This window comes from Typopeltis vanoorti, chromosome 24, assembly GCF_054136105.1.
Source record: "Typopeltis vanoorti isolate ZY-2024b chromosome 24, IOZ_Tvanoo_1.0, whole genome shotgun sequence".
Lineage (NCBI taxonomy): Eukaryota > Metazoa > Arthropoda > Arachnida > Uropygi > Thelyphonidae > Typopeltis > Typopeltis vanoorti.
Window position 1 is genome coordinate 78,479,879 of NC_143572.1, and position 24,014 is coordinate 78,503,892.

Genomic DNA, 24,014 nt, shown 5'->3' on the forward strand with positions numbered 1-24,014 from the left:
GTGATCACTGAGACGTGGTTGACAGAAGAGGATATAATAACAGGAATAGAAGTTGCTGGGTACAGCATTTTTTGGCAGGATAGGAAGAGAAAGCGTGGTGGTGGAGTACTGCTTATGATAAGTGATGACCTATGTCCTCTAAGAATGGAGGCTTTGGAAAGCAGTGACACTAATGATTTATGGTGTGAGGTAGAGGTGGGCAAGACAGGATATTTAGTGGGGTGTTGCTACAGACTCAGGAGCACAGAGGGTGGGGACCAGGAGATGTTTAGACAGTTGAGTTTGGCAAGTGCAAGAAGAATGATTGTTATGGAAGATTTTAACAACAGTAGTATAAATTGGGGAGAGGAAGATGCATGTAGCAATACGGGAATGGAATTTCTAGAATTCTTGAGGGGCAAATGTCTTAGGCAACATGTAATAGAGGGAACAAGAGGTTCAGGAGTGATTTGGTTATAGCACCAGAAGAGTTGATAATAAATGAGATGACATCTCTCCCACCAGTTGGAGAGATTGACCATATGGTTTTGACTTGGAAAATGAATAGATATGCAGGAGTATCAAAGAAACGGGAACGTATGTGGAATTGTAAGGCAGGTGATTATAATAGTCTAAGATGTCAACTTGGGGAAGTTTCATGGAGAGAGGAATTGGAGGGCCGGGATATCATTAGTGCATGGGAAATTGTATACCACAAATGAACAAGAGGACACAATTTGGAGTAAAGTGGATGACAAACAATATTAAGCAGGAATTGTGCAAAAAAGAGGCTATGGAAGAGATATAAGGAGACAGGTGAAGAGAAGGCACATGAAGAATATGAGACATAGGCCAGAAGAGTGACTAGTATGGTAAAGAAGGCGAAACTGGAATATGAGAGGAGATTGGCCCTAAGATCCAAAGAAAATCCTAGGGAATTTTTTTAACTATGTGGCCAGTAGAAGGAGAAATGACTGTGGAAGAATGATATTGCATGATAAAAATGGGAATAGAGTGACTGATGCAGAGGACATAGTGGAATTGTTCAATGAACACTTTATTGGAGTATTTCATCCTGGAGGAGTCAGTTTTAATACTAGAGGGATAGGGCAGGTTCGAGGTTTAGAGGTACAGGAAGAGAGTGTGTTTCAAATACTGAGTACTCTGGATGTCAGTAAAGCTGTGGGACTGGATGGTATTTCACCACGAGTTTTGAGAGAATGTGCAAGGGAACTGACAGTGCCTTTGACCTGGCTTTTCAATGAAAGTCTGGCTGTGGAAAAGGTGCCCATGGAATGGAAGGAAGGTAAGATAGTGCCATTGCATAAGGGTGGTAGCAGACTGGAAGTGTCTAATTATAGGCCAGTTTGCATGTCATCAGTAGTTGTTAAGATCTTGGAGAAAGTAGTGAGGGACCGTATACAGCATTGGGCAGATGAGGGTGGTGTTATCCGTGAGAGTCAATCAACATAGATTTGTGAAGGGGCGCTCTTGTTTTAGCAATATGCTAGCCTTTTATAATAAAGTTACAAGAACATTAGATGAGGGAAAGGCATATACTGCCATTTTCTTTGACTTAGCAAAAGCATTTGACAGGGTGCCACATGATAAGTTGATATTTAAGTTGCAGCGCAGCACATGGGTCTGGATGTCAGATTAGTCAACTGGATTCAGGATTGGCTGTCCGATAGGTATCAGAGAGTTGTGTATGATGGGACAGTTTCAAGGAGGCAGAGGGTTACAAGTGGGGTCCCACAGGGCTCAGTACTGGGACATATATTGTTTAACCTTTATATCAACGACATTGTCAGTGGATTGCAAGGGGATATTCAGTTGTTTGCGGATAATGCGAAGCTGGGAAGGATTATTAGTAATAGTGCAGATGCGGTAGCCCTGCAAGAGGAGTTGAATAAGCTAGATAGATGGGCAAATGAATGGGGGTGTCGATTTAATGCAGCAAAATGTAAGGTCTTGAGGTTTGGGAAACATCGATGGAATGCTGCATACTCTATGGGAGGAGTTATACTGGAGGAAGTAGGGGAGACAAGAGAGCTGGGATTGATGATTGATAGAAACCTGAAATTTAGGGGACATATTGCAATGGTGGTGACGGTAACACAGAGGATTGCTGCAATAATGAGAAGGACATGAACCTGCAGAGATAAAAGGGTTATCATTCCGTATAAGTCTGTCTGATCAGACCATTAGACTATTGTTCTCCGATTTTGTCCCCAGGGATAAAATTTTTGATGGGGATAAATTAACTGTGGAAAGGGTACAGAGGTGGATAACAAAGATGGTTTAAGGATTGTGCAATGTTAGTTATGAGGATTGACTGAGGGAATGTGGACTGCAGAGTTTGGTGGATAGAAGAAGGAGAGGTGATATGATTCAGACTTTTAAACTGTTGAGAGGTGGTTACAGGGTTGACACTGGGGAGTTCTTTCGCTTGGTTGAACAGCGGTGAGGAGTGATGACATGAGGCCATCCCTGGAAGTTACAAAAGGAAACTGTTTGCAAGTTGGTGAGGAGTGGTTTCTTTGCATGGAGGGCGGTTTAACCATGGAATGCGTTGCCCGATGGAATGGTGAGAGCGAGAACGGTCAATGAGTTTAAGGAGTGGTATGATAGACTTTGTGTTTCTCAGGGGGAACCTCCCCTCGATGAACCTTGATAGACTTTGTGTTTCTTAGGATGGACCTCCCACGATGAATCTTTTGACTCCATGGAAGCCTGAATAATGGTAATAATAATAAAGTCAGTCAAGGCTAACAGGATAAAAAATATGGTGATTGCTATAGACCTGGTGGTTCAGCTGCTGGGGACAGTAAAATGCATTACCAGATTATCATGATGGATACTAAGTGAGTGATTAATATGGGTGACTTAAATTATCTAAACATTGACTGAGTAGAGAAAATTCATGATAAGAATGAAAGAGAATTTAATGGGCAGTTTTGAGATAACTTTCTTAAGCAGCATCTGACAGAAGGACTCTTTTGTTAAGAATATGAATGTTTTGCCACCAGTTGTTTACAGTGATCATGCTGAATTGCAAAGCTGTTAAATTAAGACAAACTCAGAAGATCTTAGTCCAAAGGCATCAGTTATGGAATGGAAAGGATATCAGCAATGCACAGGAAGCTTAGAACAGGTGCTTAAATTGAGGCAGTATATAAACATGTACTTAGAGTTTGAAGAAGAAATAGGGTGGTAGTGAAATGGATGTACAGCAATCCCTCGATTAGTGCACCTAATGCATTCTTTAAAACAGGTGCATTAATCGAAAACGCACTAATCAAATATAATAACCTATGGGAAAATTTATAATTCATTCTGGAGATTTCTTTCTTGACCCTTAATTTTTTTTATAAAAGAATTAGGGTATGTCTCAGGGTCTAGTTCAAGGAAATCCAAGAAGCTGAAAGACAATAAAACATATTCAGAATATAAATTTATTATTCTACTTCTTAACAAAGAATTGAGCTAACGTAGTTTGGCGGGCATTTTGTTTCTTTTTTTCATACAACCGACAGTATGGTCCTATTGCTTCCTCTACTTTTCTGCAAATTTTACTGTTTCTCTCTTCATCAGGGTCAGCCTCTAAACATTGCTGCTTAAAAACCTCGATTGTACAAAAAATATTTTCAAATTTGTTTTTGTGAAATCTCTTTTGGCTGACTCTCAGTGGTTAAATTTTCTTCATATTCTTCGGAATCATCAATTCTTCAGAATGAGATTTAATTAACTCTTGGATGTGATCATTGAAGGGGAGAAAGAAATGAAGGACATACGAATTGGTTGCCAACACGCAAAGTCACGTGCTTTATAGATAAAATTAACCAACTATTATACAAGCAAAATAGTTACCACTTCAAAAACTACAATGATCATAAAAGAGAAGTTAATTTTCTGATGTGTAATAATAAAGACGGATTGATTACCCTATTATTGAAATGGATTCTCCTTTTTGTGACATGCGCAGAAGTGTCGAAGGGTCTCGAATCTGTGAGCATACTATAGCAGACAACATAAATTTTGGCAGTAAAAATTTGGAATATAGTATACATGGAAGTAGTGTAGTATGCCATTAAAAATAACTTTGTAAAATGTTTTAAATCAGTAACTAAATTATTTCATTCTGGTGAGCAATTTTTTAAAATAGTTAACCATAAAAATGTATAGATAGAAAATTTTTAAAATCTGTAACATTTATTTTTAAGATGTATATAGGCACACTAATCAAATTTGAGTATCGAAAAAAAATTATGCATTAATCGAGGGATTACTGTACAACTTTATTAAGCAAGAGATCCATAAAAAGATTATAGGGAAAGAATACCCTGAGAATAAGAGTGAGAAGTGTTATGAAATATATAAAGTGCAGGCCAGAAAAGTTGAGAATTGTATGGAAAGCTAAATCTGAGTACAAAAAGAAACTGACTGTGCAGAACAAACCCAAAAGAATTTTATTGCTATGCTGCAAGTAAAAGAAAAAAAATTAATGCAGGAGGAATAACTTGAATGAATGTAAACAGTACTCTTGTGTCAGAAGCGAATGAGATTGTTCAAATAGGTACTCACTACTGGGATCACTGTATACAGTGATCCCAGTAGTGAGTACTTAGATCCTAAGCTCCTCAGGTCAGTGCCAGTAATCAAACCCAGGCATATGGTTGCGAAGCGCATAGCCACTCGGCTAACTGCATGGACCCTTTCAGTACTTGTATAAGGGAAATATAAGACTTCTTCATTACTTCAACCTTAGTATCTCTCCCGAGTGTGGCTCCCACTGATGAGACTTCAATAAAGGTCAAAAAGCGTATCTGGATAGTTGCCTTTCCCATAATGCTTAGCATTATACACACCAAAATGGATGTGTGCTTTGCATTATGGAATACTAGGGCAATTAATGTGAAGTCATTAGCCTCTATATATATATATATAAGTAGGTTAGTCATGAAGATAGTTATACTTGGATAAAGGATAAACCAATAATATAATTTCTTAGTATCTTTAATTTAATTTATAACCAAGTGAAAAAAACTTTCAATTACAAACACTTATTTTTAAATTATTGATTAGATCACTTAAGAAGGTATGACAGCTGTTATGAGTGATGTATAGTCCCTCTCATTGAGTCTTTGACTCCATGGAGGTCTAATAATAATGATAAATTAAGTTGACAAAGGCAGTAAGTTGCCATCAATAACTGTCATTTCTGCACTGTGCAGAAAAATTTCCCATTTCATTGTGGAAACTCTGGTTTGCTGTTACTTTTCTAAATGAAGAAGATGGAAGTGATGTTTTTATTTTATTTTTTTCAGCTCAGTTTTATATGCATATTTGTTTGACATTGTAAGCATTCTGTATTAATTTTAAGAAACTAATATTTCATATTCCAAACAAAAGGTTTGGTTGTCTTTTTTTTTGTCAATAATTTAATTTTTCTATATACATTAGAAATTAATATATTTAATGAAATTCATGACATGATGGAATCTATACTAATCTATATATGTATATATAAAGCAAAGTCCGTTTTTGATGTTCGCTTATAACTCAAGAACAAATTTACTGATTTTGATGTCTTCACTGATATATAGAGGATGTTCCAAAGATGGTTTTTGCATTTTCATCAATGTACACTTATAGATTGTGGAGCTGTGATTAATTTTTTTTTACCTCTCTTCACGGCCCACCGATGTGCGTTCAACTAAATACTGGCTGAACCATAGAAAATAGGTACATTCTGGGTGTGACAAAAATGTAAATCTCGATGAGATCTACAAAAAAAAAAAAAACCTCTGCAACAACATTGTCTGTCTTCTACCGGTGATTTACAATATGCAAAAAATCATAGTGTGTCAAGGCACTATGCACTATTGAAGTAAATGAATGGCTGAAACACATTGGTAGGCCCTCTATGAAGGGGAGAGGCTCACCCTGCTCAGAGAAACCATGGCCTAACATGAGAGCTGATGTTGAGTCAAAAGCATTCCATTCATGGTATACGTGCAGTGAATAGCTCACCTTACTGTACTACAATTTAACAATATCTGGCCATTATTTTGCGAAGTTCTTTCATTATTACCACCATTGTTATTACTATATTATATTAATATCAGTGTTTATTAGTATTTTTTATAATTATTAGTAGGCTTTTATTTTTCCAATATGCCATGATGAAGGGCAAGTTCTACAAGTTGTTTGACTCCTGTGGCAAGCTGTATTAGACTAAATAGTGAAATTATTGAAGTTTCTTGGAATAATAAGGAACATCTGCTTTCTCTTACAATTGTAATATAAGATATTCCACTGATTCAACAGTTGTGATCAGTACTATGACTGTAGTACTATGTCAGCAGTGTAAAGTACTTAAATGCAGACATGAATCTCCTGGAATGTGTCGTTTGAATGGAAAGGTGAAACTAAATGAAATCACGGCTCCTCCTGAACCATTATATTCACTCATGACAGTGCACATCCGAAGCATCAGTTTATTGAAACTATTTGAGTTCACAATTCTGCATTCCAAATGACATCATTTGGTGTGAGGCGATATAGTTGAAAAGGGGTTTCATGCCTATTTTCAAGGTGCAAGGTCAAGTGTACCATTTGGTTGGAAGTTTATTGCCAGTTGAACCAAATGATCATAGATTTTTACAAATTTATTTCATTTCGAACCTACATGAACAAGCAACTTTCCATTGTAGACAGATCACAGAGTTGAACTCAGAAATTGTATTTGATTTACAAGGAATGTTGCATCAGCATAACATGTACACATAAACTTTTAAGTCTGCTATAGAGAATGCTAAAAATGTTCAAGAACTAAGACTGGCCGTAATGCAAATCGAGTACCGACAAGATATCACGCAGGCAGATCAATGTATCCACAGCTAATGAAGTAGCGATTACCATTACTGCGCAAGAATTTAACTGCAGAGACATAATCTTACGTGATGATAGACTGAAACAGATATGCGAGACACGTAGAGCCTATGATGCACTACAATATCCACTTTTATTTTGCAGAGGAGAGAGTAGATATTGCATTGATTTACCACAAATGAATCCAGGAAGTGGAGAACCTACAATTAGAAAATCCTTTTCAGCAATTAATTGTTATGCATATCGCATGATGGTACAAATGGAAAATTTAAATCCACAACATAGATATGGTCAACTCATCAATCAGTATTGGGTTGACGTTTATGCTAAAATTGAGTACAAACATCTCACAAACACACATTTAAACCAAAGTAAACTTCAGGTGGAAAATTATAAACATCTCTATGATGCATTGTGCACTGGTGAATATGCTTCAAAAATTGGCCAAATTCAAATATTGCCTTCTTTTGTGGGAAGCCATGAAAAAACTCAGGATGCAGTGGTCTATGTTAGAATGTGTGGTGGCGCTGACCTTTTCATTAGCTTTACATGCAACAGTAATTCGCTACCTGGTAATAAGACTAATGACAGGCACGACATCATTACAAGATTTTTGGAGCATGGAAGTGCTACATTTCCATGCTCCAAAAATTCAGTAGAATGGCAAAAAAGGGTATTGCCAGATGCTCACATATTGATTTAGCTTGAAGATAAAATCAGGAATCATGAAATCGATTCCATTATAAGGGCAGAGATACTTCTCCTTGATGTGACAAAGAACTGTTTGACATCATAACAAAACATGTGGTGCACGGTCCATGTGGACCTGTTTATCCAAACTCATGGTGCATGAAGTCAGGAAAGTTCATGAAGCGATATCCAACATCATTTATCAATGAAACTCAAACAGGTGACAATGGATATCCACGATATCATTGACATGCTCTTTCAGATGGTGGCTGAATTACTACCATACATAATAGCCAAGGAACTTTTTAAATTGATAATCGTCATATAGTAGTTCCTTATAATCCAATTTTATCATGAACCTTTAATGCACACATAAATGTTGAAATTTGCAGTTCCATGAAATCCATCAAATGTGTATGCAAGTATATCAACAAGGGGTCAGACCAAGCTACATTTTGTTTGCAAAATGAACATAGCAAAGTAGATCTATACCAAACCAGATATACACCAGTACCTCTGAAGCCATTTATCTTTTGATATTGATATTCATGAGCACCATCCAACCATTGTTATCTCGAAAATGTCAAAGAGTTCACAAAAAGTAACGCACTCGGCATATTGGAGTCACCAAGGGACACAACATAACAGCCTTTTTTTAAGCTATGCATCAAAGATAATTTTGCTCAAACACTGACCTATAACGAGGTATCCTAGTGTGAAAAAGAGTGATGCTCTAGGTCATGTTTATAGTGTACATCACAATAATGCTGAATGCTTTTATTTACAAATGCTCTTGATGTGTGTGGAAGGATCAAAATCATTCAGCGACCTAAGAACAATAAATGGTGTAGTACATCCGACACCCTGGGATGCATGGCTTTGAATTTGAATAAGATGATGATTCTCATTGGTCTGATTGTCTTGGTGATACAATAATTTCAAACTCACTGTCATCTTTGCACCTTTTGTTCAAAATAATGTTGGTTCACTGCAACATGGCTGGCTCCTTTGTTGTTATGGTCAACTGACAGAAATTATTTTTCAGAAGATATCTTGCCCTAAGAACGTTCTACTTGTTCTCAGGCTTAGTTTAAGCAATATATAATGAGGAATTACTGAGACTTGAATCTGGTTTAGTGAATAAGTGACAAGTGTTAAAGATTTCAGTCTTGTGATGCCAAACAATCCTTTGCTTCTAGGTACAGATTTAATCCGGGAAACCTCGTACAATTTCAGTGAACTTCAGGACTTATTAAATTGGTAGGAACGATTTAACTTCAGATCAAGTTGAATTTTTTTCTCAATGTTTTAACAAGCCATGAAAATCAATCAGGGGAAATTGTTTTTCTTGGATGCTCCAGGTGGTACTGGGAAAAACATTTTTATTAAATTTGTTATTAGCTAAGTTGAGAGAAGCCAAGGCAAAAGCTCTGGCTGTGGCATCCTCAGGTATAGCAGCTACTCTATTTCAAGGTGATCAAACTGCTCATTCTACTCTACTTTCAAAGTACCACTTACAAATGTGACTAATGATACTCCTATGTGCAATATATCAAAACAAAGTCATTTGTTGAAATTATTACAAAAGTTTTCTTTGATTGTTTGGTGAATGTACAATGTCCCATAAAACATCTGTTGAAGCTGTCGACAGAACACTGAGGGATATATCAGATCAGACTATTGAAGAATGAGTGGAATAACTGTTTTATTTACCGGTGATTTTTTGACAAACACTGCCCATCGTATCCTGCAGAACCAGGGTGAACAAAGTGAATGCCTGCCTTAAGAAATCTTCACTATTTATATAGAGAAGTTTTCTCTCAAAACCAATATGCATGTTCACCTACATGGAGACTCTATTGCACATTCTTTTTCCTCAGAATTGTTAAAAATTGGCAATGAAGTATAGCAAAGAGATGGAAAAATTATATTAACACACCTAAATATTGGAAAATTGTTTGAACTGCAGACGAACTGTTATGCATACCCATCTATTAAGAACATAGCAGAAAATTCACCTTCTTGGTTCAGGGAGAGAGCTAACCTTTCACCTTGAAATAATGTTGTGTCAATAATGAAAAAGTTGGTTCTTAATGGGGTTAATGGATCTGTTGGTGTTTACAAATCAATAGATACTCCTATGGATGTAGATGATGCAATTCATTTTCCCATGGAAATTTTCAATTTGCTTAATCCACCTGGATTGCTCCCCCCCCCCTCCCAATCTTTGCAATGGAACTAGGCTTCATGTAAAATCATTGAAACTGAATATGATAGCAGTTGTGATATTTAGAGGTCCTGGTTATCAGAGAAATTGTCTTCATAGATACCCCCCTCATTCCTTCAAACTATCCCATTTATATTCAAATGGTTACAATTTCCAATAAGAGTTTGCTTTGCAATGATAAAAGACAGACTCTTAGATATGCAGGTTTCAGAAATGGGAAGTTATATTTAGCATGTTCTTGAGTTAGCAGTCCTCAGAATTTAATTATTTTTGTTGAGGATGATGAAACCGCTAATGTTGTTTACAAAGAAGTATTATGATGCTCACAATTCTACAACATGACGAAAGCACCAGCACTAAATACTCGAGTAAATATCCTGAAATTAATTGCTGGCAGTATGAGTTCTCCTCGGCAAAGTGAGAAGGCTCAGCTAGAATTTTGATAATAAAATTATTCACATATCTGACATAATGGCACCACTTTGGCACATGCTTGTGCATTTCACAAAACCATTATTCTGGAGGCCTCTCTAGTGTGCAGGAAAATCTACTATCCATTTAATTGAGAAAGATCTTGAAGCTTGGAATGTTCGAAACTATAGTCTCCCAAATTGCAAGATGAAAGGAGATACTATCTTCATCTGAACTGCACACACTATTTAAAGTCATTAAAAGAAGGTCATTTATGAAAATGAATAGCAAAAAGAAAGAACAGGTTTTTAAGTACTCCTGCATTAGTTGGAAAAGATGAAGGGAGGATGCCATTTGCCACATGACATGCAGTGAACAATCAGAGAGTGGAAACTGGCCACTCAGTTAACAGTGTATAGGACGATATCTTGCCGATATGCAGACAGATCATTGTCTTGAAAATGAACAAGTTTTCTTCAAAATCTTTCCATGTCACATGTCCAAACTCAGGTGACATAGGCTCAGATCTGCTTTGCTTGTTAATTACCATAGTAGTTTCATGGTGGTTGATTGTTAATGACTTTCTTTGTTATTTGTCAGTGTTCTGAGGAACAGACTTAGATTTCTTTGTTTTGAATGGGCTGAATATAGGCTTGCTTCCATGTTGTGGAGCAGATAACAACTGAGCATGAAAGAGTGTCTGCGCGGTTAGCTTTGCGCTTCGCAACCATACTCCTGGGAAAGGAGTATCCTAAGTTCAATTCTCGTCGACGACATGAGTAGCTTAAGGATCTTCCTCAACCTAGCCAAGTTAACCGGTCTTGGGTGGGCTTTTTCATCCGCAAAAGCAGACAAACCGGCCTGGTGAACACATTTGACAGACATGGGATACTACTGGGAATAAGGATCAACCAACCTATTCTGCAAGCTTATCGGTTACAGAAGCTTACGCGGTAAAATGTGTAGGCCTGCATGAAAGCATAACATACGATGACAATGAAAGAGTATACAAACAATATAAGATGATTTATTAATTTTATGGCTATTTAGCCTATTTTTGTTTAGGAGTGTCCCTTTTTATAGTGTCATTGGCTTTTTACTCAGTTCTAGGACATTACTGAAGTTTTACATAGATAAATATATGAAGAATATAAGAGGGAAAATTCGGACATATCTTTAGGATGTTGCTGGCTGTCTTCTTACTCAGCAGCATCCTGGCGTGTGGCGACAACATTTATCTGCTGTTTGACTGATTGAGAGGAAGGGTTGGGGGTTTTGGAAAAGGTGGGGGTAGAGCAATGCAGGGGAATTATACTCCCGTCAAACAGCAGATGAATGTTGTCGCCACATGCCAGGATGCTGCTGAGTAAGAAGACAGCCAGCAACATCCTAAAGATATGTCCGAATTTTCCTCTTATATTCTTCATATATTTATCTATGTAAAACTTCAGTAATGTCCTAGAACTGAGTAAAAAGCCAATGACACTATAAAAAGGGACACTCCTAAACAAAAATAGGCTAAATAGCCATAAAATTAATAATTTCTTAGAGGAACAGTATGGGAATTTTCCCAGAAATAAAATCTATAATATAAGATAAGCATTAGTTCTGGGACGCAAATGTTAGGATACTATTAGAATCAGAAGGCTTTTTTGGGATATCAGAGGGAAATGATTTGACTAGGTCGTTTGTGCAGCAGGAGGAAAAGAATAATGCTAGATAGTCAGCTCTGTCATTACGCGAATGTTATAATGATGTTACCTGGATGTAATACAGGTGGTAGCATATGTGAACAAAAGGTGCAGCTGAACTTTACAAGGAACTAGAATGCACAACTTAAGACTTTCAGAATGTGATGTGGATTTGGTTAAGGTTTTCTTTGTATGTTTTAGCTGTAGTTAGTCTGAAAGTAAGACAGCTTTGGACCTAGCAAAACTGCAGCATTTTGTGAATTTGAGGTAAGTGTGATGATGTAATTATTTAGAGTGTTCTTTGTTTTAATACTCTACCTTTTTGGGAATAACATTATCCATTCCCTTTTAATGTTTATGTTTCTTAGATTTATAAGTTAAAATGTAAAACTTGCTCTTCTTTTATAAACTGGGAAAGTTGACCATTATCTTTAATGCTATGTGTCTAAATCTTTTTTTATTCTTCTAGTTTTTACTGCACTCAACAAAGCTTGGTGTGTCAACCATTTTTCATGTTTCATATGTGATCAGAAAATGAGTCAGAAGTAAGTTGTGTAATTTTTTGAAAATCTATTCATAATTTAAGAGTCAAAGTAAAACAAAACTGATGACAAATTCAGATCAAATGAATTAAAATTAGTAAATTTTAATTCATTAATTTGTAAATTTAAAAAATTAGTAAAATGTGGATGGCTATATATTTATTATTATTATTGCATTGGCATCTCCATGGAATCCTAAGACTCATTGTGGGAGACCCAAACTATCAACACTCTCTATTCTACCTTTCCTTGAAACCATTAACAGACAGAGTGCTCACAACCAATTCAGGCAACCCATTCCATTCATTCACCACTCTCCAAGTGAAAATCTATTTCTCACACCCTTGCTAAATAGACTCTCACCCAATTTCCAGGGATGACCTCTTGTTCTGCCTCCTCTAGCCAAGTGCTGAAACATTTCCCCCATCAATCCTATAAATCCTTCAAGTAACTTAAATGTTTCTATCATATCTTTCCCTTTTTTTGTCTATTGACCAACTTTTCCACAAAATCTCTCCTCACAGGAAGCATTCCACAGACCACTCACTATCTTGGTCATTCGACTCTGGATCCTCTCCACCACTTCCTCATTCCAAAAAACCAAGGTGACCAGACCTGAGCACAGTATCCAGATGTCATCATGTCAAAGCTTATGAAGAAGAAGAAGGGGAAAAAAAAGAAAAGAGATAAACAGAAGAATCATACAGGGAAAGAAAGCAATATAAAAGTTATCTGTTAGGACATTTGCCTGTATGCTTAAAAAGAAAGTTATTTAATGGGGCATTATTCAAGTGTTTACCTATGGAAGTGAAAATGGGCAATGACTAAAATACAGGAAGACAGGTTGCATGTGACCCAAAAGAGCCTTGGAGAGAATATTGCTCCCCATAATAAAAAGGGGGATAAAATTAGATAGGTGGCTGAAATAGAAGGTATTGTGAAGTATTGTAAATCATGTAAATGTAGAAGGGCTGACCATATTAGCAGATGGACAGATAAAAGGTGGTCAAAATTAAGCATTGAGTGGTGGAAACCATTAGAAGGAAGGGCCACTAGAGGACAAGATGCGGAATGATTTACAAAGGTTTCACATGAAATGGTGGATTTTGGCTAAAAATAGAAGTAGAAAGTTAAGGAGCCTATATCCAGCAATGGATGAAATGAGGCTAAAGTAAAAGAAAGTTAGCTAGGAGATTTGCCATGGAATGAGATTGGTGGAATTCTTGCTGATCACTAATTTAAGTAGAAGATGAATTTCAGGGCTGATGTGAGACCACTGCCCTGTTTATTGGATTATATATTTTATATATAAAAAAAATAAGAAGTTGGCCATTAATCACCAAGAGTATTGTCCCACTGAAGTGAGGGCAGTGGGACAATAGTTTGATGACCAACTTTATGTCCCTTTTGGAGGGGAAAGTGAGGGGTTGGATAAAAGTTTGCTTCTGTGTTAGGTAGATGCCAGATCAATATGATAGCTTTCATGTTCTGGAGCTGGAGTACAAGCTTTTAGCATATTTCAAGAGATATAGTCCAGACCAAGAGAATTATTAATATATTAAAACTACTTAGCATTTTTTACTAATGTCCTTCTGTCTAAAGGAGGCATGAGTCTGTGATATGATAGGAGGAGATTTGCCTAGATTGTCAGTACAAGAGTTGGAGGAAAAGACAATGCCAACAGTTTATCTTATCTCTGTATGACATTACCATGATAATGTCACCCAAAGATAAGATAGACCTCTTGGCATCAGGATGTGACGAGATGGAAGTTGCACCCAATAGCTTGCAAGTGGCCAAAAGGCACGAACTATCATTTCTTGCTAGGGGTTTTTGACTTAAGCCATTGAATGTCTGCCAAATCTTTGTCATCTTTGGCACACTTGTTAGATCCAAGGCTTAGAGAAGGATCAGGAGAAGGGGAGTTAAGTGCAGTGGGGAATGAAGACTCTCATTACAGCAGTGATTATTTTGGTTACTTGATTAGAGCAGGTGTTTGCTTGGATTGCAAGAGCATAAACATAATTAGACCCTGGAAAAGAGTCAAATTCTGGTCCTATGACACCATAATGTGCCACGTGATTATCCCACTCGGTGTGTTATGGTGTTATAGGCCCCAAAGCTGACACTAGCTGGGAGAAGGCCAATCTACAGAAAAAGAAATATAAAGTGATGATCAGAGTTGCCAAGAGGAGAGCTAACTGCCACGATGTAATTAGAAGGAGAGCTGGTTAAGAAAAGGTCCAGTGTGTTGAAAAAATGAGAATTATCTGGTAGGTAGGTGAACATTTTATGTTAGATCATTACTGATAGCAGATAGATCAAGCTGTTAGGGAAGTCAAACTATGAAGTTAGAGAATGGGAGCCAGTTTGGATTGTAAACATTGAAATCAAATAATCAACATGGATATCTGACAGCACTCTCTTTTACATACATCTGGGAGCATGTAGAATACCATATTCATGTGGTCTGGTTTGTATAGGACAGAAAAGCCATGAATTTGTAGTGAGATGTGGGAGATATTGATCATAAAAGAAAGATTTGGTCTGGCCAACCACACAGTAAACTGCGATATTTCTGCTCTGCTTTATTTGGAAGAAAACTTATTCAAGACTACTAAAAGAATCTGTTAGTTATTCATTCACATGAATCTTTGAACAGGAATCAAGATCTTATATTAAATGGCATTTGGAAATCTCTCATCAAATCCTTCAACATCTCAGATATTACCAACAGTCACTTCTGATCTTTGCCTGATGACAGCCAATACATGGCAGGTGACCATGTTTTCAGATGAATCAATATATCTTCTTCTGTAATGATTTTTCAGCATTTAGATAACTACATACGTTAGGTATACAAATTAAGTACAAAAATTGTAACACTGGAGTTTTATACTAACATGATTTCAGAGCTTGGATGTTTATATTACTGGTTTAGAGTTTCTACACTCATGGGGGAAGGGGGCATCAAACCTCACTCTTTTTTTTTTTTTAGGTATAAATGAGCTGATATACAACTCCGGGTGAGATATCTTGTAAATGTGTAAAAGAAATATTTATCCGTATGCCACTACAAGATAATTTGATTCTTACATCTTTCCTTTTTTAAAAAAAGATGTGACAATGTGGGGAAAAAAAAAAAAACAGGCATCAGGAATATTATTGAAAAGAAAATACTATTCAGAATATTTTAGCAGTGGTAAGAGGTTGATAACTGGCTTAAGCTACATGGGGGATGTTAGAGCGATACTCGTGTCACTCACATCTAATAAGCAGGCTGCTCCCTAGCTGCATGGGACTAGAATTTTTGAACTAGTAATATAATCACAAGCTTTGAAAACTTTTCACAGTTTTCAAAGCTTGTGAAACGTATCGACAGTTATATATTTTTGAAGAGAAAATACTAACAACCTATTTGTACCAGCAAACTTACACATTGGACTAATGGCAGTCAATGTGTTAAAAAGCTTGGCAACAATAAACCTCTCAGCCAGAGTTTTATTGCTCTACATAAAGAAATAAGAGAACTCTCAGTTTTATATTGTAGATCAAGACTTGTAAACCCAAGCAGTTGATTGCAATCTGTTAATGCCATTTGGAAAAGGGCATTAACAGATTGTCTAGTAACTAAATGATAGTTTTGTACAAAGTACTATAGGAATCTTGCTATGCTTCTAATCAACAAAATTTAAATTTCAGGTATGAAATGTATTGTATAAAAAGCAACTAATGAACATTTCCTGAAAAGAGTTGTAAGGTTTGTTACCGTTATCAGGTTGTCACACCCAGAAAAAACCTTATGTGATGATCAACTTCATTGATATTGACCACTAATTCTCTGCACTACCAGGGGGATGCAAATGCAGTTCTTTTTCCAAATTCTCATGGTATTTTTTCATGTGTGCATGGTTTTTATGATTAACTTATATAAACAGGAGAAACTCCTATAATAAAGCTCAACATAAAAGAAATGAAGTAATGAGTACTAAAGTGATACTGAGGGTGAGTTAGCTTGTGATTATGTACTTTGAATTAGTGAATGCCTCAATAAAGGTTGAAACTGGTCTGAGTAGTGATCTTTCCCATAATATATAGCATTATACATGTCCAAAACGAAATGTGTTTTGCATTATGAGATACTGAGTAAATGATTGGGTAAATGATTAAAACAAGAATCTGATTTTTTGTCAAGTATATTATGCTTTGCAATCAAGCAAAAACACTTTCTTTACAAATTTCATGTTTGGTCACTAGAGCAGGATTTCTGGGTTATGTGAAAAAAAAAAAAAAAAAAATACTTAACCCAATCCTCCCTTGGTACTAATGTACTATAGGTTTACAACCTTTCTTGGAAGAGTCATATATAAAAAAAGAAATCATAACCACAAAGACTTTTCTATAGTTAAATTTATGTAATTTTATTTTATTTTTAATAAACATGTTGGGGGGAAAAATGAAATAATTGATGCATATATTATTATTTTAGGACAAAATTCTTTGAATTTGATCTTAAACCAGTGTGCAAAAAATGCTATGACCGATTCCCAGGGGAACTGAAGAAGCGACTGAAGAAAGCTTATGAAGCTTCACCTAAGAAGACCATCACATAAGAGTTACTTGATAAATGCTATTTAACAATTGTTACTGATATCTGACAGAGTAATATTTTCATACCTGTTCAGCCAGTGCATTTATGGTGGTGCTTCCTTAAAGAAAAGCCATTTTGTTCTATTTGATTATATTTAGTGTCAAATGCATAATATGCTCTCATTCATTAATGCTACTGCTGTAGTAATATTGTATATTTTTCTTCTTGTTTTAGAATGTGCCATCCATTGAAATGACATGAGTACATGATTTATTAGCTTTGAAATGATTTTGGTAATGTTTTAAAGCTTTTTGTAGCTGTAACAGAGCTATATTTTCTTGGAGAGAAAATTCTCTTATAGTTGATAAAAAAAAAAGTATGTAATAAAGTACTCATTACAACTAATTTATGACAAATCTTGAATGTATCATGATAAATAGTCCATGTAAATAATAAATTTTCGTGTATAAACTATTTTACTAAAAATAATTTTAAATAAGATTGTAGAAATTTTTTATACTCATTCATCAAAATCAAATTTTGTTGTGGTGTATTAAGTGTTTTTCAAAGTTTCATCAAGGTTTGATGATGGGTTGCATCATATAGTCATTATGTTGTGCTATATTATTATGTGAAGGATTCATATGAATGTGTGGACTTTTATTTCTAGTTTGGTATTCACTTTGAACTTTAATGGTTGTTTTTATATAATTATTTTGTGTTATGTTGTAGTAGAATAAGCAGAGATCTTTACATAACGTTGTTTTTCTGTTTTGTGTAAACTGTAATTTAGTAATTTTTGGTTTTCTGTTTTTATAATTCAGTTTTAACTCTCCCCCACCCTCCATAGTAGCCCTGTTGTATGCATCAAAATTAGCATAATTAAGGCAATGCAAACATTAATTCTTCATTATTGAAGTAGTATAGTTCATAAAGGGCACATTTCCAGTGGGCCACAAAATTTTAACCACTTGTTTATTTAATTATATTATTTTTGTGCAGTTTTTTGTTTTCTAGCAATTCATTCCAAGGCTTTATTTAATGGAGTATTGCTTGGAAGAATAGAACTTATGAATAATTACAGAAATTTATAGATTAACTTATTTTTGGATTGTTGATTATATATTTGGGGGTGGGGGGGTGGATTGTCTGTTTGTAGAGAGTGAATTCTAGAGATCACCTCAAGCAGGATAGAAATAACTTGGTATTAACTAGAAAAATAGACTAGTGATAACAGCAGAAAAAATTTCTGATAGTGTGCAAGCCCATACTCTTAACAGTTTCTGCTATTACCAGGTTGGTGGGTGCTTTTATAATTGATAACAACCTCTCTCTCTCTCTATATATATATATATACATTTGTCATTCTCAATACAAAAAAGAAAATATATAACAGCAAAGAGTAGTATTTCTAATCTTCAGTAGTTTAACCTTTTTAGAAATACAATCTATCAAAAACCACAAATAGTAATTATAGTCTACCTGTAGTTTGTAAGTAAATCAAAAATGTTTGAAAAAATTAGTACTGTTGTTATCATTTAACATTGTTTTAATATTGTGATGAAGTAAATTTTTTTAAGAATTTATTGATCCCAAGATCCTTTAACAGTCAAGATTTTGGTTTTTATAAATTAAATCTTTTATTTTTTTACATGCAAGAATGTAACTTGCAAACGATGTAAAAAAAATCATATATTTAATTAAATTTACAATATTTGTCTAATAAATATCTTAGCTTGTTCTCTGTCAGTAGCGAACTACTTATGAGAAGAATTTGTGTATTTACTGTTTAGGAAAGTCATGCTTCTTTCTGTAACATAGTTTCTATAGTGATTTCAAAGATCAGGCTATTTTTCTGAGGAATGGAAGTTTAGTTCATATTTTATCTTTGCTCACTGAGAATAATTTTGTTATGCTTCTCCTGACAGCAGACTACTGACTTAAATAGTCAGGTTTTAGTTTGCTGTGTATCAAGAGGTAGGCCCTTTTTTTCCTCTTTATTGATTCATGATTTTGAAAAATTGTTATTCATTATTTTTCATAATGTTTATAATTTGATTTGTTGCCATTGAAAGAGAAATTGTATCACTGCACCCAAGATATTGTTAATGTATCAATGTCTGCACCCAAAATGTCATCAACTTGTTGATGTATCAGTGTCTGCATTTAGTGTATTTGTTGAAAGCTGTTAACATATGCCAAAGTAAGCAGAAATTTTTTTGTCCCCTCCCATATAAAACCAGATGAATAACATCAAAATTGTGATCTTAAGTGCCTCGGTAATTATTCTAAACCACACAAATGTCAAACAGTACTTCCAAATTTTGTATCTGTTTAGAAAACTAGCACACAAGTTATGTCAAACCTTTAGCTAATATAATTAAGTAGGGAATACTGTGTCATATTAAACTTGCAGTTGTCCTCATTTTGTGTGCTAGTTTTTCTGATTGAGGCCTTAGCTTTAAAATAAAAAGTAAAAAAAAAAAAAGTCTAGAAAACACCTCAGGTGCAACAAAAAAAACTTTTCTATATTGATATTTTTAATACATACTTTACTAAATGTAAGGTGTACGTGTACCTTAGGTGCCTTAAGTCTTAATTTAATGAGCGATTTCTCCCTCTTCCCATGTTTTTAAGAAGTGTGCCAAATAGATGTTTTTCTTAAAGATGGATATTTTTTAATGCAAATATTTCAGGAACCTTTATATTTCATTGTTTTGTGATCTTTGCAATTGCAATCTTTTCAACCAAATGAATATTTAATTAATAGTATAAATATTTTCTTACTGTATGTAATTCAGGAAAATATGCAGTTATTTCTACTTACTTCTTTAGACAGTAGAGCATAACTGCTATTTGAGACATAATTAAGATGAGTGAGGTATGTATTATGTTATATACACCAAGATCTTGGTTAGGAAATTCACATGTATTTATTGCATCATTTCCTGTTGCTTTCATCTGAAGAAATTTAAGAAATCAGATTTCATGTAGCACTATTACTATTCATTCTTGAGGACATGTAAATCCTCATGAACTTTAATTTTTATGCTTAACTAGTTCATTGTTCCTGTCTTGACTATGCCTACTGCAATAAGAGACAGTAGTATTTAATATCTATGAACATCCCATATCATCAAATGCACATCTTCAAAAAGAAAAACAATGCCTTAGTTTAGGGGAATATATTAAATGAGATATGAAACACTAATCATACCAGTCCACCAAAATTTTCAACAACTTTTAAACTAACATGAAAAGTAAAAAGTACTCTGTTGTAACTTATTTAAACAGTTCTTTTTAGTGTTTTGGTGTTGTACTGATGTATAGATGCACATTTTGAATGTGTGCATCTTCAACATACACTTCTTTGATCTTCATTGGAGCCTCTTGTCTAGTTCACTGTGACAGATAAAATTAAGAAATTCTCCATTCAACATTAGTCATTTCTGGTTTAGGATGGTCTCGGTTGCTTCTTTGAAGCAATATTTGAATTTAAGAGATAAAGGAATATCAGAGTAGTATCACTACATTGCTAATGTGTCTAATTTTGGACACATTAGCAATGCTCAAATGAGCTTTATACAGTGTTTGTATTGAATAGTTCTTGTGGTTCAAATAAGTGGAAGGATAAATGAGAGTTTAACATTGCTAGAGATGCAAATTTAAATTATGCTTTATAATGCATATCTTTCTTTTATCATTTTAAGAATGAGAATTGAAAACTCTTAACAATTAAACTTAACTTAATCTTAACAAAATTAAAATTAACATCTTAACAATAACAATTAAAAGATTCTTTAAAAGTAGAACTATAAATCACCTCTATGAGTAGAGGTGTGCTGGTAAAATTCAAACTACCTGTTTGCAGTAACAATGTTTATGCAATCTGTACAAAATTTTCTTTTGTGTCTTTTTATTATTGCATCCTTCATGGAGTCGGCAGACCAATCGTGGGAGGTTCATTCAACTGACAACATATTTATCCTACTGAATCTTAAAATCCTTAACACTTCATACATTAATAACACATTCTAATAATGCATTCCATTCACTGACAATTCTCCATGAAAAAAATCTACTCCTCACACATCTCTTCACCACACTCTTACATCACTTCCTGGGATGGCCTCTGGTTCTTCCCTTCTACTCTTTTTATAATCCCATTCAGATTAATCTGATAAAATATTGACTAATCTGCAGCTCAAACATTCCAGGTGCAACCAAATCATAGACTTATAAAGAAGGATAATAACCTCCCTATCCCAATGTGTCATATTTTGCAAACTTTTGCAATAGTCCCTCTGAACATACTATCTCTCCCCAAATCCTTAGCCTCTTCAATTTTCTGCATCCGGTACTATCTCAGTGTAGTACACATTGTGTAATCTTTTCATCTCATTATCCTTTGTCAACACTGCCAATTTATTTAAATCATGCAAGATCATAATAAGTAAGCGTCTGAATATCATCCCCTATATATAAACTGATCACACACCAGTGGCTTTCACTTTCATGGCACAAACTGAGAGTTTGTGATGGCTAAAAGATATACCTCATGCTGTGTTAAGGCATCAGATAATATTCAGAAAGAAAAATTATTTTTGCTGAGAATACAAATCTCCCAAGCTTAAGGATATACAATCATTTTGAAGCTCTCTTTTCATAAATGTTTATATTTAAAATGGCTTCTATCTGAAAGGCATATCTTTGAGCAAAAGATTGTGACTTACATTAGTCAAGAATAATGTTTCTGCCAAAACTCTTCAGTTATTATTGCAAGATTTTCAACTTGAATTTGTCATACACTAAGTATTTCAGCTAGAAGATCAATCTACAATCAGAGAGACAGGCCTGTGGAACCTCCTCTCTCTCATTTAAAACGTAGAAAACTGTTCTCTTCCATCCATTCTTAGCCCTCTTTTTAGGTATGTTATATGAATAATATTTGTACTATCAGTAGTTTACATCTCTTCATCAAGTTTGCCATAGAAAGAGGGGAAGAAAACCATCTTACATGTTCTGTTCTCCCTGAAGCATTCTAGCCATGCTGATATGTTGCAAACTGACCTTCACTGCAGGGATAATCAACTTATCTGGTGAATAAATACTGCAAGAAGTAGACGCTAAAAAAAAATAATAAACATACAATTAAACTCCTGGAAGATCCAACCCATCAAGAATCTTGATTTGCTACATCTCTAAACCAACTACAAGAATCCTGGAAGTATAACCTTATGCCCACAATTTTTCCTATCAATAAGTTGTTGACCTTCTTCCACCAAAGTATGACTTTTTGCTATTTTCTCTGCCAGGTATTTACCATGTGCCTTGCAAATGTTGCCTCTCATATTTTGGACGTACCAGCCATTCTATTAAGAAGATATTTCACAAATACCATTACTACATCTGCTACCAGAAATTCTGTGCCTGGTCTTGCTCAGCATAGAGTTGACACTGATCAGATACACCTAATCCATAGAAATCATTTTAAATATGTTTATCCAAGACTTTACTAAAAGTTTGGGAGAGTTATTTTCGGAAAAATTCAATTTTTTTTTTTATTATCATTAACTTGGCAGATGTCATGCTCAGCTCATAAACTGTGAGCTAGATGGTATCTTAAAACATAACAGAATATCAGACTGAAATATTTTGTTGTGTTTTAATGTAGTTATTTATTATTATATTCTTGTCTGTGTGTTAGTCATCTTTTCTATTACAAGTGCCTGGAAAACGTATTCGTGCGTACCATTTCATTTTACTTCACTTGCATTGAACAGAATTATTTTTGTTGGAAGTATCAAACTTTTTTTTTGTCAAAGCAGGGCAGAAAAGATATGGCATTGAGCATAATTTTATGATCAAATATTCCTCCCACGACAGCTGTTATACTGCACTTATTTGTATGGTTAAAATTTTGTAAGAAACTAGTTTTCATACGGAGAGAGTAATATATAAAACTTTTAGTCAAGTGGACAAAACTGTCTTTATGTGCTATAAATAATGATCTTTAGTATTTATCCATGTTCATGTGCTAATATTTTGTAATATGGAATGAGTTGTGTGGCAAATACTCAGTTAACAGGAAGGCCTCAGTCACTTAAAAAAGTGGCTGCTCTGTTTTATTGTACAGTTTTCAGTGAAAATGTGGATATATACAGTATATAGTTAACACCTGTTATATTAACTGGATTGTGCTAAATAAAATAAGCTTAAGTAACCATTTGCTATATATGTGTGTCATTTTAATACATTTAACACTTTTGCAGCTAACTCAAAAATTACTTCAAATATGGTTACAAATTTAAAGATCAACTTTCTGAGAAAAATCTACATAACCAGCACCCTTTAAAATTTTAACAAGTCCAGGTAATTTTTTTTAATGTACAGTAATTCTTATTCATGGAAGGTTTTTCTATAAACCTATACATTTCTACTATAAGCAAGCTAAGGTTTAAAAAAAAAAAAAATTAATTTTTAATATTGTCCAAGTCCTAAACCCTGCTCTAGGGTTTTTGCAATCTTTTCAAGCTACTTCAGCCATCCAGTAAACTGGGTGGTGGTTTCACATCAGGCAATGAAATTCTTCATCAATTTCCTGATTTGTACTCTTAAGGGGTGTTCAGGCTACTATGACAGTGCTAAATGATTAAGTTTACATTATTATTAACTTCCTATCCATAATGTTCCCAAATTAGTCTATTACTTGTCAGCACTCCAATATCATCATATCTAACATTTCAGTCTTTTAGTTCTGACTGAATCAAACCACTTAAACTTTGGTCTTCCTCTGGGTCTCTTTCCTTTATCTTGGCATCAAACACCTGTTTTCCTTTCTTTTAGTGTTGCATGGTGATCAGCATTCATTTTAGAAATGATGGACTTTACAACCGTGTTATAAATAACTTTTAATTTTCTGACGTTTCGATCTTCATATTAAGATCATCATCTGAATCATATACAGGACAAGCTGAGTTACATTACAT

General features: G+C 34.7%; 1 protein-coding gene across 3 annotated transcripts in view; it reads left to right on the top strand.

The window, feature by feature from the left end:
* The window catches only part of stck (LIM zinc finger domain containing stck), a 200,737-nt gene extending 177,486 nt beyond the window's left edge, over positions 1 to 23,251 (top strand). For 2 of the 3 annotated variants that reach the window (XM_090413969.1, XM_090413967.1), the window contains exons 9-10: positions 12,362 to 12,437; positions 16,924 to 23,251. In XM_090413969.1, coding sequence (XP_090270095.1) covers positions 12,362 to 12,437; positions 16,924 to 17,047 — 200 coding nt within the window. In that variant the 3' untranslated portion in view covers positions 17,048 to 23,251. Of the gene's footprint in view, positions 1 to 12,361; positions 12,438 to 16,136; positions 16,503 to 16,923 lie in introns of those variants that run through there. The other variant, XM_090413968.1, reaches the window with a different exon arrangement.
* The last annotated feature ends 763 nt before the right edge of the window (positions 23,252 to 24,014 follow it).